The sequence below is a fragment of the Nannobrachium achirus genome (assembly GCF_963921795.1).
Source record: "Nannobrachium achirus genome assembly, chromosome: 7".
NCBI classification, from domain to species: domain Eukaryota; kingdom Metazoa; phylum Chordata; class Actinopteri; order Myctophiformes; family Myctophidae; genus Nannobrachium; species Nannobrachium achirus.
In genome coordinates this window covers 17430223-17446214 of record NC_137816.1, presented here as the reverse complement: position 1 = coordinate 17446214, position 15992 = coordinate 17430223, and the positions used below count along the sequence as shown (strand labels likewise).

Genomic DNA, 15992 nt, shown 5'->3' with positions numbered 1-15992 from the left:
AATTAAAAAATATTAAAGATATCTACACATACAGAAAAAGAAGCAAGTATGTATGCCTACATGATCAAGGCTAGCTCCGGTGGGAAAGTCATGTTGTCCGGATGTCTCACGCCTGTCGCCCTGACAGCCACAACCCACGACTAATCACAGCCCTGGCCCCGGGCCCTGGGCATTTTTTATAATATGCTTTAAAAATGTCTTGCCATTCACTTCTTTTACCTGACTGAGAGCAGTTTCACTTTCACCATACAGGGAGAGGTTCACCCCAGATGCTCTTCCCACTGAACAGGAGCTGTGTTCAACCAGCAGGGGGCAACAAGGACACACACACACACACACACACACGCACGCACGCACGCACGCGCGCGTGCACGCACACACACACACACACACACACACACACACACACACACACACGCACACACACACACACTAGAATAATTATTTCACTGCCCCTTCCTCCCCCCTCCACACACAATCCTAAGCAGAAATACTACAGCCAAATTTTCATGACTTAGTTACCACATTTTATGTACTAAATGTATTGTATTATTATCATTAAAATGTGTCTGGGTGGGTTATAACATGTTATTCTGTGGTCTGAGAAAATGTGAATAGGCTACATAATATTGATTAGTAAAGTAGTCAATCAATAAGCTCACAGCACGTCACTATGTGCAACGTGTTTATGCTGGCTAAAGTTTATAATAACTAACAGTAATAAAGATTTGCAAACTAAGTATAGCCATCTTCAGTCAAGTTTTACTTGAAGTGTCCCTCTCCAGACAGTAGTACAACATTGTATCAAAGCTTCCTGTAGGCTATACAGTATATTCCTAGGCCTAGTGGTAAAATTCAGTTATCATAAATGTAAAGTATGATTGCAAATCTTGTCTTTATACCGTTGTTTTGTGTCTTTTATTAGTATCAAAGCATCGGTTCAGGCATCGTCACGGCATTCCATCAAATATCTGGCTCCAGGAATTATTATTAATTTCTCCAAGAATTATGTTTTTGCAAATTCAACATAAAAAAGGCGGAACCAGGGCGGGACAAGGCAGATAGAGCCTGCTGGTTGGTCAGTCAGGGACCAAGCAAAAGGCTAACAAATGGGTGAATTGGGTCAATCAGGAGTACTGACTCTCTGTTGACTCTTGAACTAAAAAATCACACTCATGTGAACTGAGCGGTGGTGTGTGTGTGTGTGTGTGTGTGTGTGTGTGTGTGTGCAACAGCGCCCCTCCCTTAACATGTGGTCAGAAAAGGTTACTGCAGGCTACGGACACGGAGACAGAGAGACAGACAGACCCACACACACGGCCACGTATAGGAGCGTTGTGACCACCGCTCAAAAACTAAATAGCTCTGCACTGAACCATGGCCGCCTGTCTCTGTGAAGTGTGAACAGGTCTCTCACACATGCTTCTGCCAGGTTACTAACCAGTAACAGCTTGAGGTCTTAAGAGGTTGTCATTAGCTTCATTCAGCTTAGTGCATCACAATTTGTACTTTTAGAAACTTTTATTTACACAAATATTTGACAGAACTAGCAGGGGATGTTGTGTCAATCTAGTGTGCAGACCGGGATTTCCCGATTCTTCTTTTTTAGCTGGAGGCAACATGTGGCCTATTATGTGCATTGGCTGTGTAACCTAATGCCCAGACCATATGCTGCAAAGCCATATCGGCTACAAAGACTTCTAGAAAAACTTTTCAATTTCTCAGCACCTTAAAATCCCTTCCCAAAACAAACAAGAATCCAAATAAACATATTACATAGTGCCATGGTTTACAGCTTATAATGTACATAAAAAAGAGAGAAAACACAAGTGTGGTACTGTATATATGACACTGCTGCAGCAAAAAGACAAATGGTAGAATTCCCTTATAGGCCTATATCCTACCTTTTGGTTGACATAAAAAAACACATATCCTTCAATTAAAAAATCACCCAAGCTAGCCTGTTCCCTCTGTGTTCCTTGTTTCAAAATAATAGAATACAGAAGCTTGAAATACATCTCCTTAAATCTCTCCTAAGATTATTTCAGGTAATTTCTGTTATAGTTGACAGAACATCATGAGCTACAGTAGATACACAATCACAACACAATGAGTACAGTAGGTCAACACCACAAGGTGGTATACCGTATCTGTATGCTCACTTGCTGATTGAACCGCAGAAAAACCCACTGAGCTCATGTTTTCAAATAAATATGCCATGTTATTACAGCATTGGAATGTATACACAAACATTCCCTATAACCCCTTGGTTTGCTATTTTCAAAATATCCTACAATACACTATTTTGTGTAGTCTGAGTATAGATATCTGTTGTAGGAGGCAAGTGATGGGCAAGCTACTTGGAAAATGTAGTTACCTAAGCTACAAGTTACACTTGATTAAATCCAGCTAAAGCTACAGCGAAGCAATCCCCAAAGAAATGTAGTTACAAGGCCCCCGCAGACGAAAACAGATATTTTTAAGCTACATGGCAAAAGTAGCTAGACACTACTTTTTTTTTTTTTTCAACAGTGATGGGCAAGCTATTTGGAAAATGTAGTAAGCTACATTACTAGTTACTCTGATTAAATATAGCTAAACTACACTAGAAGCTATCCCCAGAGAAATGTAACACATTTCCGTTACGCTACTTAGAAATGTAGTTAAGCTATGTAGCTTAGCTACTTGTAGCTAGCTACTGCCCATCAGTGCTAGGAGGATTGTCCAGATTTGTATGCCACTCGGAAGTTTGAAAACAACCCAAGCTTGAAATAATGGAATATTGTGTTAATTCTTTGTAGACTACCTGACAAACTTGTTTCTAAAATATTTTATGAAGGGCAAGAGCTACAAACTCGACTTTCTTAAATGTTCAGTGCAGTTGTTCACAACCTGCCTTTATTAAAAAAAACTAACAAACAAAAAATATGAAAACATTCAAAGGTCACTTCGTAATGAAAAGAGTTGTTCTTGACCAATTGGGTCAGGAGGGTCATGGCTAACAATGTCATTTGATATTTTCTTCAATCATGTCCACCATTTGGTCGGACCTCTTCATAGTTCTTCACCAGCTGAGAGATCCTGATGACTCTGATGTCGTCTGGTTTCTGGTCATAGTCTGACCACAGATACTCTGGGGACAGTACTTTGGTTGGCTTATTGTACAATAGGTACCTGCACAGAGATGGATGGAGGGATGGATGAATGGCCAGGAAGATAGAGGGACAAACACAGAGATAACAAACAAGCCAACGTTCACATAAAAAGCAGCAAAGGAAATATGAGTATAATATAGTTAGAAACAATGCTGTGATCAATGTTATATTCCTTTAATTTCCAAATCAAACAAAATGATCCTGTAAAAGCCAGTGGATTAGTCATCATTTATTTACCCATTTGAATCCCAGCATTCCAATTCTGGTGGGGACGTTCGTGTAGAAGCCTATCTACAAGCTCATGTGTCGGGTTCAGACGCATTGTGAGCTTGTAGATCGTCTATTTTTGACAAAGATATTTGATGTAGATGGAAAGAAATGGTCCAGGTACAGTTGTTTCCTGTTGAGGTTGGCACATTTCCTGGGGCAAGCTGCCCAGTCACACATGTCACACGTTCTTCTTATTTTTTCACTCTCAAAAAGCGCCTGCAATGTAGTGCATTTGAAACTACATTGCAGTGCACATCATGGGGTGATCACTGCTTGCCTCCTGTGAATTTATTTTCTGTTTATTTCGTTGCTGAGTGAGGTCAGCAGACAAAGTGACGTGAGTGAGATGAAAAAAAACCTGATGTGTCAATCTCAACAGGAAACATCTGTACATTTGAAACTCAAGTCAGATCTGTGTCTAGAGGGCTTTAGTGGTTAAATGAACTCCACCAAGCAAGGGAGTTCAAGGGGCCAAGGATAGGTTCTAAAATTACCCACATGCAGCAGTGGTGCCACAGAGAACTAACTGTAAACAATTCTCTGAGATTATAAAAGCATGCGTAATTGGTGTGCTGCCATCTCTCTTAAAAATGTAGACAGACAACAAAGCAAGACACAAAGAACTGAATGAGATAGTTATCCTACTTGTTGAGATGACTCTCCTCCTGCCAGGCAGCCTCGATATTCTTCTTGGCATCTATCTCTGATTGCTCATAACAGTACCTGAGAATAGAATGAAAAGAACGCTGAAAAACATTCTCAGGGTAAAAGCACTGCCACTTAGCTTACAAGATAAAACAAAATACCATCTACTCTACAGTATCTGACAGTGTCTGTCCGTCAGCCCCATGTCCGTCTGTCTGTCTGTCTGTCAGTCTTACTGTCTGTCTGCCAGATTTCCCACAAGGATAGTAGCAGTAGCCAATAGTAAACCTAACAGAAGGTTTTTGTCAAACGGCCCTCTGTGCATCCGTCAGTGGTGAGGTGTGTGCCTAATGTCATCGAGGAGGGTGTGCTTCATCATGTAACAGATGTCATGTGTGACGGTCTGTGACCCATCCCATTGTCCAACCTGTTCAACAGGGCTCCTTTTCACCTTAAATTACACATGCTAAACATAGTATAGAAGTTCCTCTGCTATCACCTCGCCTGCTCTCCTCTCCTCCTCTCACCTCCTCTCTGTCTTTAGAAACCAGAGAAGCTAAACACTCTAGACCCTGGCACTCAGTCATATGTCTACACACTGTATATATTAGTTCAAAATATGGATCATAATAATAATTAATAGATAAGCCCTATAAGTTAGAAAGCCTATCAACGGAATTTTTCACACTTTTGTTTGTGATGCGCATGTGCCCTATAACCAGACACACCGCACATCTCAGAATGTTATCTAAAACCAGACACATCCACATCCCACATCCCACATGCTGATGATGACTTCATCAGCAAGAGAGCAAAACGGCTCTATTGTTTCTTGCTAAAAACAGACTTATCAGGAGGAAAATCTAAATGACATAGACTAGCCTTTGTATTGAATGACTGCATGCAGGTTTGAGAGCAACTGTGGTTCTGCAAGAGACATAGGCTATACAGTATGTAGGCATAAAAAGGGCGCTTTCTCCTATTCCTCCCGTTTTAGGGTCAAATCGGTACATAGACCGTATTAGACACCATATAAAAAAGGTGCTTCTTTCGTGGGTATTTTCTGGGCAAACAACAGTATAAGCAAAAATTGACACTTTGTGGTCTTAAAGAATGACCATAAAGACCATCTGCTGATGTCTGGACTTTCAACAGCTTTCAAACTGGAGTCCCTATTTGTCATATACATGTAGGTGACAATAAAAGAAAGAAGAAAAGAATCGTAATGGATGGATCAGCTATTTTGCGTGACACCGTCATAAGAAAAATATAAAAATGGGTCTTAAAAGGATTGTTTTTTTACAACAAGGGTTCATATTTTAGATAGTCATTAGAGAAAAGAAAAGATGATTGTTAAAGTGGTGGTGACATCCAAAAATAAATTTTGAGTTTTTTATGCTTTTTTTTATGTTTCCTGGCCTCAATTACACCAAAAAAACACCAACTTTTAACTTGCAGTCGTTCCCCTGTTATCTGTGGTTTTTTGACGATTTCTGCATAATGAGTCTCGCGCAGTTCATTGGCTGCTGGACTCATGCGTCGACAGTCTATTCACCCCCCCCCTCCTCCTCCTCCTCCTGGGCTCTACTCTCTCCCTGTCTGTATTTCTCCACAGCCCAAGTTTTGAGGAAGTAATCTCTACATTATATTGTCTTTAATTGTAAATATGGGCATATAAAATACATGTGTCCATTCAAATATCTTATTTACATCAATATCCTTCATATCAACTAGTCCGTTTATGCTTTGGTGAAATAATTAAAATCGTTATTGTATCGCATTGTATTTGCGCACTGCTCCCCGGGTTACAGAGCTCCGTGGAAGCTCACTCCTCCTCTGTGTCCGAGCACAGTGCACTGCTCCCCGGGTACAGCTCAGCTCAGTGGAACGTCCCTCTCTTACCGACACTAGGCTATGTCTTTGCTGTGACCGTGCACAGCGCACACACACCCAATGGCACGGGCCAGCGAGCAGAGAGTAAAACGCTATGATAAACACAAGCAATATGTGGACAATGTGGTTCTCTAAACTGAGGCAAAGGACCGCGAAGGTTTTTCTGCATAGCGGAGCGGAGCTATTGGAACATTACCGCGGCGCGGACGGTCTAAATTGAAAACCGCGAAGGTACATATGTAACCACAAGGCTCCGGTAATGTATCGTCCCCGGGGTAAGAAAAAACACCCGCGCCTCGGGCTCGGCTCGTATTTTGAACACAATTCCCCGCTGAGCCTCTTTAGCTGCCATGGTTCTGTGTGTGTCTGTGTCCTGTGTCTTGTGCGAAAGCAACGAAAATGCGAGCACGCAGCCGATCCACATTGTATCTGCAGCACGCATCTCTCAGTGTGTTGGAGGGGCGGCCGCAGATCTGTAAGTGCGTGCGCGTGCGTATGTGTATGTGTGCGTGCGCGTGCGTATGTGTGTGTGTGCGTGCGTGTGTGTGTGTGTGTGTGTGTGGCCACTGGGTCGGGACCATAGTTTGGGAACCGCTGGCCTATAAGGGCTGAAGTGATTGATTATGTATTAATAATCAAAATCTACAAAGTTACTAGTAACTAAATCCTCCAAATTATTGTAGTGGAGAGATAAAGTGCATTTGCCTCTGAGATGTAGTGGAGTAGAAGTATAAGAATTGAAAATTGGAAATACTCAAGTAAAGTACAAATACTCAAAATTGTACTCAAGTACATGTAGCCTAGTTACTGCACCATACTAATATTTGTTAGAATGAGTGGGAGAGAGAGGCTCCCCTGGTGGTGAATATAGAGTATTTCAGGTGACAGACCTTTTTTCAACAGGGCCCATAAAAGAGAGCGACCACAGCTCCATGGAGTGGATTTTCAAGTTTAAACATTTTAAAACATGTTTTTAGGACCAGGGCAAAGACTTTTATGATTGGTAAAAACAGAATGTCATTTGACCTTTAAAATGTTTTCATTTACTTTCTACCGTTTTAGTGATTTTAACGATTTTGATTTGGATGCAAGTCTCTAAATATGTATTTTTAGACACAATAAGCCCATTCCCAAGATGCACAGCAATCTTTCACAGGCAGATGTGACTTATGGGGGCTGGTGTAAAGAGTAACAAAGAAATTGCCTCCTTATTGTATCTAAAAAGACATATTTAGCCACTTGTACGCATGCCCCCACCCACTGAAATCAAAATACTAAAATCGCTAAAACAATTGAAAGCAGTAAATGAAAACATTTTAACACTCATCTTTTCTTTTCTCTAATTACAATCTTATATATTGACCCTTGTTGTAAAAAAAATAAAACAAGTTGTCCTTTAAGTGGTTAATCACTCCTTTGTCTTGTTTTTGACATTTGACATTTTACTCTTGCCTTCACTCTTATCCCATCAAGACTCCAACGCTTAAATCTATAAGGACACAGATGCTTTCCCCCTATTTTTGATGGGTTATTATTCATTATTTGACTGTAACTGCAATTCTCAGGGGGCTCGCACGGAATGATTCCAGACACTCTTTTGAGGTTGAGGTATAACCAGAAATAGCTCAGAACAATGACAGTACCTGACCAGTTTGTACATGTCCTCCAGGTATCCTCCCCACACTGCTGCAGTGTAGTAGTAATCTCCCTCACCAGCTGGGATGCAGGCCTGAGACTCTGGACGCCGCTCATATGGGAACTTGTCCCTGTGTGTGTTCTAGCATAGAGGAGAGTAGCGGAAACATGGGTGGAAGAGTTAATCCAACTCACTATTTTGATCGATTGTAAAAAAAGAAATGTAACAATCACCACATAAAATAATTGATCCATGACGATCCTATATTGGGCATGTCAAAACGGGCAGAAAGCTTACAAGCTGTGGGCTTGTAGATCTGCTATTGTAACAGTTTTTTTGCATGACACAGTTGTGTGATGAAGTACAAAGTAACGCTTAGTGGCGAATCAATTCATTTTATTATGAAAAAAAAAAACAAATATGATAAAAAATTGTGCTTCTCCATTATTTGATTAATTGAAACAGTCATCGATAGTTAAGAAGGTAATTGATAATTGCAGCCATCGACCATTGAAACACCAATCACACCATGAGAAGATTAGCAACAACTGTGCCTTCAAGAGTTATTCATCGTCAGGACAGTCAGGAACATAGTGTAGGATCTTGTTGTCTCGATATAAAATATGTATTTATGCATTTCTATCTGTGGAAAGTAAATACTACCACATCTACTACTACTACTACTAGTAGTAAGACGCCTAAGGGCAAAACGCCCTAAATGGCGAGGTTGCGCAGTGTGGTTGCCCTAACAGGGCATCATCTGGGAATCAGATGTAGAGGTTAGCTCCATACATTTAGGTGATGATCCAGTCATCTCCATCTGGGAATCAGATGTAGAGGACAGGGCTCTCCATATATGGGCATAAAAGGGACAAGGACGTACCGGTAGTTCATTTGTAAGTGTTGACTCGTGTCACGGCAACCACACTGGTTAAACTGACACAATATGTCCATAATAATAACATGAATAGAGTGAGTAAAACCTTGTAGTAGCCACGGTGAAGCACTGCAGACAGACGACTGAGAGACTCTGCTCCAAAACGGTTGTGGAAGACACTGTCAATATCCATCATGAAGAGGTAGTCTGCCTCACCACGGATCTGCATGGGAACAGAACAGAGATCATAGGTAAGAAGAAACTAAAGGTGTAAGGAAAAGACTTGAGATGAGAGATTATTATCAATGATACACTGTACACACAGTAGAGCCTGACTACAATTCTAACCGAGGTTGAGATGTTTGCTCAAAAAGAGGCAGCTTCTATAAATAAATAAATACGGTAAATAAATGTCAACGGTATATTTCTATTTTTATAAATTATCTCTGAAGCCAGTCCTGACAAATAAACAAGTATTAGTGAGTGAATAAATACATAAATAAACAAAAACAACGAATACACTAATTAAACAGTTAAGATGGGAATTTCAACTGTTTATCCAACTAAACAATGTTGAAAGGTGAAACTACAGTAAGTCCAGTGGACACCGGTCAGCTGATGAATACATTCACTTAATGCACACTTCATGATGATGATGTTGTTGCTGCTGCCGGGCAGAAACCATTTATGTTCAAAACCATTACTTTTGAAAATGGAAAAAAAACTACCTGATACATTAGATAAAATGTAGTTGGAATTATTTAGTCACTCTTTGTCTATAATATTCTCGTTAATATTTTTCATTGGTTCATATCTATCTATAAATGCGAGAAGTCTCTGCGTGTCTGTCTGTCTGTCTGTCTGTGTGTCTGTAATCCGTGTATCTCGAGAACCGTTCGTCCCACCGGCTTCAGATTCGGCACGCGCGTTCCCCGCCGCGGCACGGAGTGCAGTGCCGGGTCTCGACCCGACCCGACGCGCGGTTTTCCCGAACCGGCGCGAAACGTTCGGAATCTCCTTATTTGATTGTTGGTTTATTTGGTTGATTGTTGACATCAGGCTGTTCCGGAGGAAATCGGCGAAAGCTCTGACTCATTGTGACATCACTTCATAAAAGGCTCTGACATCACGTACGCCACATGAGTCAACAAAAAATCTCTGTGAGTGTGTATGTATGTATGTAATCCGCGTATCTCGAGAACCGTTCGAGAACCGTTCGTCCCACGGGCACGCGCGTTCTCCATATATGGGCATAAAATGAATGCCCCCATATATGGGCATAAAATGGATTGCAGACAGACAGATACAGATATCTCCATATATGGACATAAATGGACAGAGGCAAACAGATGGTCAAAGATCTCCATATATGGGCATAAAATGGACGCAGACAGACAGATACAGATATCTCCATATATGGGCATAAATGGACACAGGCAAACAGATGTTCAAAACGGGTCCTATGACAACAGGTATAATGAGGTTTGCATTAAAGGGGGAACCGGCACTGTGTCTGCAACACAGTTGGAGGCACAGACAGATACTCCATATATGGGCATAAAATGGACGCAGATAGACAGATATCTCCATATATGGGCATAAAATGGACCCAGAACTATAACTGCAGTGATCTCCATATATGGACATAAAATGGACAGCGACATACAGACAGACAGATACAGACCAGTAAGACTCCCTAATCGGGAGATAAGCGACCGTAGGTCACTTATCTCCACAAATAGGGCAAAAATGTGTTTTGCCAAAATCTTCCTGATCCATGTTGCTGACATGAGTGTAGACATACTGTGTAGTGATTTTCGTGATTTGAGGGCAAAATCTGTAGGAGCAGTGTCCAAAAATGTGTTTTTAAAAATCGGCCTGGAGGTGGCGCTATATGGGAGAGATTCATGTTGATGGGATGAGTGTAGACATACTGTGTACCGATTTGCGTGATTTTAGGGCAAAAATTGTAGGAGCAGTGTCCAAAAATGTGTTTTGCAAGAATCGGCCTCATGGTGGCGCTAGAAGAGGGCCATGTGAGAAATGAGGGGTGGGGTCTCCGCGCCGGCAAGGCGGACGAATAGGTACCGGCCCCGGCTGTCCCGGTCGCTCCTAGCCGGAGTTACGGCATTTTATGTGAGCTGCAGTGTAGGGGGTCCTCCACTGGGGGCGCCACCACTTTTGCATCCATTCTGGAGCACCAGGAGTGGGTGGTCCCCGGGAATTCCCCGTGAGCAGCCCCGTTGGGGTGGTCATTTGGTCAGTTTAGCACATTTGGTCATTTTTTACATCTGGGGGTCCCCCAGGGACCTGGGGGTCCCTGGAGCTCCGGGGGTCCTTGGAGGTTGTAGTTTGGCAGGTAAGGAACGTGTGTGCAAAATTTGGCATGGATCGGGGCAACGGTTGCAGATGTGATATGAGCAGGGCAAGAGTGTGACGTGTGAGGTGTGACAGACAGACGGAGGGAGTTACACTTTGTGGTGGTTTCTACAGTAAGTAGCGACCTACGGTCGCAATAACTCCATATATGGGCATAAATGGACACAGGCAGACAGATGGTCAAAACGGGTCCTATGAAAACAGGTATAATGGGGTTTGCATTAAAGGGCGGGGCATTCATTCCCTATTTACATTGTTCCGAGTTGGCCAGGTCGCCGACTAGACGCTGGGCCGCCCGACTCACAGATACACTTAAAGGACAACTTTCTTTTTTACAACAAGGGTTCATATTTTAGATTATAGTTAGAGAAATGAAAAGATGAGTGTTAAAATGTTTTCATTTACTGCTTTTTATCGTTTTAGCGATTTTGATTTCAGTGGGTGGAGGCATGCGTACAAGTGGCAAAATATGTTTTTGGAGCTGTGTGAAACACAGGCTCCCTATACGTGGCTGTGTGGGTGTGTCTGTGTGTCTGTGTGTGTGTATGTAGCCTGAACTTCCTAAACTTCGGCACGCCACTAGTCCCACAGTTTTGCCACCAAACACTCGCGCCATATGTCAAATCGACCGGCTTACTCGGGAATCGTGGGCTATTACTTTTCTAAGAGAAAGGTTCTATAGTTTAATTGATTTTAATATATTAGTGAATTAATTTTCCCCATTGACTTAGAATGGGAATCGCAAAAACTCACATTCAATTATTTGTCTCTCGCAAACCACAGGGGCTACAGTTTCAAGACTTGGAGAGGAGGTTCATAATGATTTCAAGGATTAAATAAAAAATAATTGTGTCATTTGGCCTCATGGTGGCGCCATAACACCCCACTTTACGTTTTGGCCTGTAACTCTTGAACGGTAGGTCGGAAAATTAAAAATATTTTTTCCCTGGATTCCTTGGGTCATGACGCATCTCCCCATATAGGCCACGCCCATTTGCGCCATGATAGATTTTCCGCCATCTTGAATTTTCTCCAAAACACACTTTTTGCTCCTTTTCCTACATATTTTCTTCAAATGTCACAAAAATCGGTACACATGATCCACACACACACACACACACACACACACACACACACACACACACACACACACACACACACACACACACACACACACACACACACACACACACACACACACACACACACACACACACACACACACACACACACACACACACACACACACACACACACACACACACACACACACACACACACACACACACAGCTCCACTTCACACGGGTGTGATTTTTTTAGACATAATAAGCAGTCGATTTCTTTAACACTACTAGGCCCCATAAATCCCATTTACCCATGAGAGATTGCGGTGCATCTTGGGAATGGACTTATTGTGTCTAAAAAGACATATTTAACCACTTGTACACATGCCCCCACTGAAATCAAAATCATTAAAATCGCTAAAATGATAGAAAGCTGTAAATGAACACTCATCTTTTCTTTTCTCTAATTACAATCTAAAATAGTTATCCTTTAACCTTTAACTACTTGCACTAAAATAGTGAAAATAGCAGATCTATATCTCACAAAGCGTGTACCGTATTGTGGGCGTGTAGATCGGCTATTTTTGCGTGACACTCTTGTATGACAAAGTAGTTCATCAATTTACGAGAAACTATAAAACATTAAAATATGGAGATACAAGGTTTCTGCCCGACAGCGACAAAGTAATATTATTTGATGTTCCTACCTGTTTATCAATGGTGGTGGTGGCCCATTTCATTCTGCCCAGAACCACGTCCTGCCAGCGGGTGGCACTGGGTATCTTAAGGCATGTAATCTTTCTTCCTTTGCCCAGGGCAATCTGCATAGTAAATAAACAATATTATATGTATATGTATAATACAAGCACGAAAAAAGTCTTTAGACTTTAGCCTTTATTTCAAACATTCCGTTTAACCACTTAAGTCCTATAGCCTATACTTCATTGTGCAACAAACTGTGAAAATAGCCGATCTACAAGCTCACAATGTGTTGCAGTGGGCATGTTGTGAGCTTGTACATCTGCTATTTTTCTTGATTTCTTTTTTTACATTTTGAAAATGACATGGGTGAAAGTGGTTTAAACAAAGGCCATAACTATATTCTCTGACTGTCTCATTACTTTTATAACATTTATAACACTGTTGTGTTTCAGGTCTCTTTTATTCAGTTTCAATTTCATGTCTGTTTCAAAATGCTTGCTAAGAATAATATATGTTGTTACAAAACCAAATCATATTGTAGTAACACTCATGATAGTAAAGCACCTGCACCACTCACCTCAGGAACCTCATCTTCATGGTCCGTGAAGATGTAATAAGTAACTCGGAAGTCAACAAGGAAGTACTTTTCTCCAGATTCCAGGAAAGCCTTCAGAAAGCGTGTGTACCTGATCACATTATGCAAACAGGGGATCAGATCAGTATATTATGCGAAAACTGAAAACAAAGAAAGACATGTTAGATAGATAAATTAATATATCCATCGTGGCTGTCGGGTTTATTTTTTAATGTTCTAAAATAGTGAATATGGTGAGATCTGCTATTTTCACTTATTTTGTGTGACACTCTTGCATGACAAACTAGAGCATTAAATCACAGGAAAAACGTATATAGAATAGAGAGAAACGTGGTTTCTGCCTGACAACAGCGATACACACATACACATACACATACACATACAGTACATTGATAAACAGACGTGTGAGGTACCCACTTCCCAACAGCAAACACTACTACAGCAATTCTGGGGTCCATCGGCTTGTAGATGGAATCTATAACCACAGGGTCAAAGGTGCCCTCCCAAACTAGAGGAGCATTCCAGGGGGTGATAGAGTTAATGTCAGTCCGTCTGGGGAGAAGAGAGAGCCGTTAAACCTCTACCACACAACAGGAAGCCAAAACGCGTAGGAAAATTTGTTTGATTAAACATTGTGCAACAGCCGGATGCAAAATTCCTATGAAATGTTGCTTGGCCAGTTCCGGAAGACAGTCTTACAACGTAGACATGATGACGCACAGTTGCAAATTACACAAGACTGATAACAGCAGCATCACGCTGCCACGGAGGCCAAGTCAGAGCTTTTCTTTTTTTACATGTTATTTGCACATGGATGTAGGGCAGATGAGTGCTTCCCCTCCAACACACACACACCCATACCGGGGTTCCTCCACACCTTGCTCATACAGTCCATCCACACATATACAGTATATATGATGAGACAATAGCAAATTATAAATAAATAGCATAATACAGCTAGCAGTAAAAAGAAAAATAAATAAATTATAAATGTATTAAATACATTTTCACATACAGTATAATGACTACATTTGACCAAATTGATTTCAGCATGAAAGTGCATAAACGTATGGAAAGTACATTTTTATAGATTTTGCCTCCGTATTTGGAAACAGCCAATTTAAAAATAATCCAGAACTTTTCGTATTGTTTAATATATTGCAATAAGAGTGTGCGGTTGTCACCAAATACCAAGGCACACCTGGACAGCAGTGTGCCTCGGGAAACTGGCATTCTGGCATATTGTCCATGTATGTTCACTGAGGGGGTGACAGGGTGGTTTGGTGCTTTGCCAACAAAATTGTTACTGAGCTGCAATAGCACTGAAAGAATATCCCTTTTGAATTTCCTTACAAAGAAAAACTGTATCCATTTGTTACATTGATTTGGCAATTAAGCTTTTTTGCTTCCAATTTTAAAACAAATGTATTACATTAAATGACTAACTCCACTATTTATTTGTCATCATCTATTTCTAATTGTTCTATCTGATGATTTGTTTTATTTAGTTATTTACATTTAATGTGATGTCTTTACAAGGCTCTATAGGTCCCCTAATGTGTAGAATGTTCTCTAAAATGCACATTTATTTAATTTGCATATATTATGTCAACTAAATTAATTATATATTTGCCAACCGCTTTACAAATCCTGCTCTTCTTTGTTGAATTTAAACAAATGAGTCAGCTGCACCAGTAAAGGTGAGAAGGACATGAACCACATGAACCTAGCATCCCTCTTCTGGGCATGTCATAAATGGCAAACATGCTGTGGAAATGGGCAAACATTCTGCGAACATTTGGCAAAAGTAGGCAAACATTCAGTGGGGCTAGTTGGTTACAGGGAATTATTTTAAGAATCCAGTGAACAAGTGTATTATTTTGGCCACAGGACAATGCATGGAGGGTAGCACATCGCAAGTGTACAGTATCTCTACAAAAATCATAATTTCTGGACTGGGAAGTATAATTAGAATAACTTACCCTTGCTGTGTACTTGGCTGATTATATTTAATTCTAAGAGAAACAAAAATAAGAAACCAAGCTCAGTGTTTGTTGCGGTATATCAGAAAATACATTAAAGAAAATACAACATTAGGCCAGTTCACTCACTACAGTAAATATATCACACACACAGACGCACACACACACACACACACACACACACACACACACACACACACACACACACACACACACACACACACACACACACACACACACACACACACACACACACACACACACACACACACACACACACACACACACACACACACACACACACACACACACACACACACACACACACACACACACACACACACACACACACACACACACACACACACACACACACACACACACACACAGCTCTGTCTCTCTCTTGCTGGATCTGCAATAGGTAAAACTAAAATGTGTTCTTACTTCTCTGGCATTAGTAGCTCTCCAATTTTCCAGCTGCCTTCCTTTGGGCAGTTTTGGACGACCACACTTTTGGATATTTCCATTTCTTTCGACTCCGGCCTATCCACAACTCTGGGCTCTGCTGCAGCACTGCTGCTGCCAACAAGCTCATTGCAAAGCCTTCATGTGAAATAGTAAAAGACATGATTGAAACGTGCTCTTCAAATAGTCAAAAAACTAAAAAGCTTGGTTAAGTCAATTCTTGGATTTTCTTCCATAACCAAGACCATAACTCAGGGGTCTTCCAACGTTTTCAGGCCAGGGACCCCCACAACCTTTTCATAGATTCCACATAGTTTTAATCGTTTGA

At 41.1% G+C, this 15992-nt stretch overlaps 1 protein-coding gene across 1 annotated transcript; it reads right to left on the bottom strand.

Moving 5' to 3' along the window:
- Positions 1–3023: 3023 nt before the first annotated feature.
- Positions 3024–15668, bottom strand: LOC308288607 (globoside alpha-1,3-N-acetylgalactosaminyltransferase 1-like; the record flags this gene model as incomplete). Its single annotated transcript, XM_080730078.1, has 9 exons — positions 15644–15668; positions 15200–15232; positions 13635–13769; positions 13200–13308; positions 12628–12741; positions 8583–8699; positions 7607–7740; positions 4071–4148; positions 3024–3174 (listed from the first exon to the last, which is right to left on the bottom strand). Exons 1-9 carry the CDS (start codon positions 15652–15654, stop codon positions 3024–3026), a joined length of 882 nt encoding a protein of 293 aa, XP_080586204.1. The 5' UTR covers positions 15655–15668.
- Between the last annotated feature and the right edge of the window lie 324 nt (positions 15669–15992).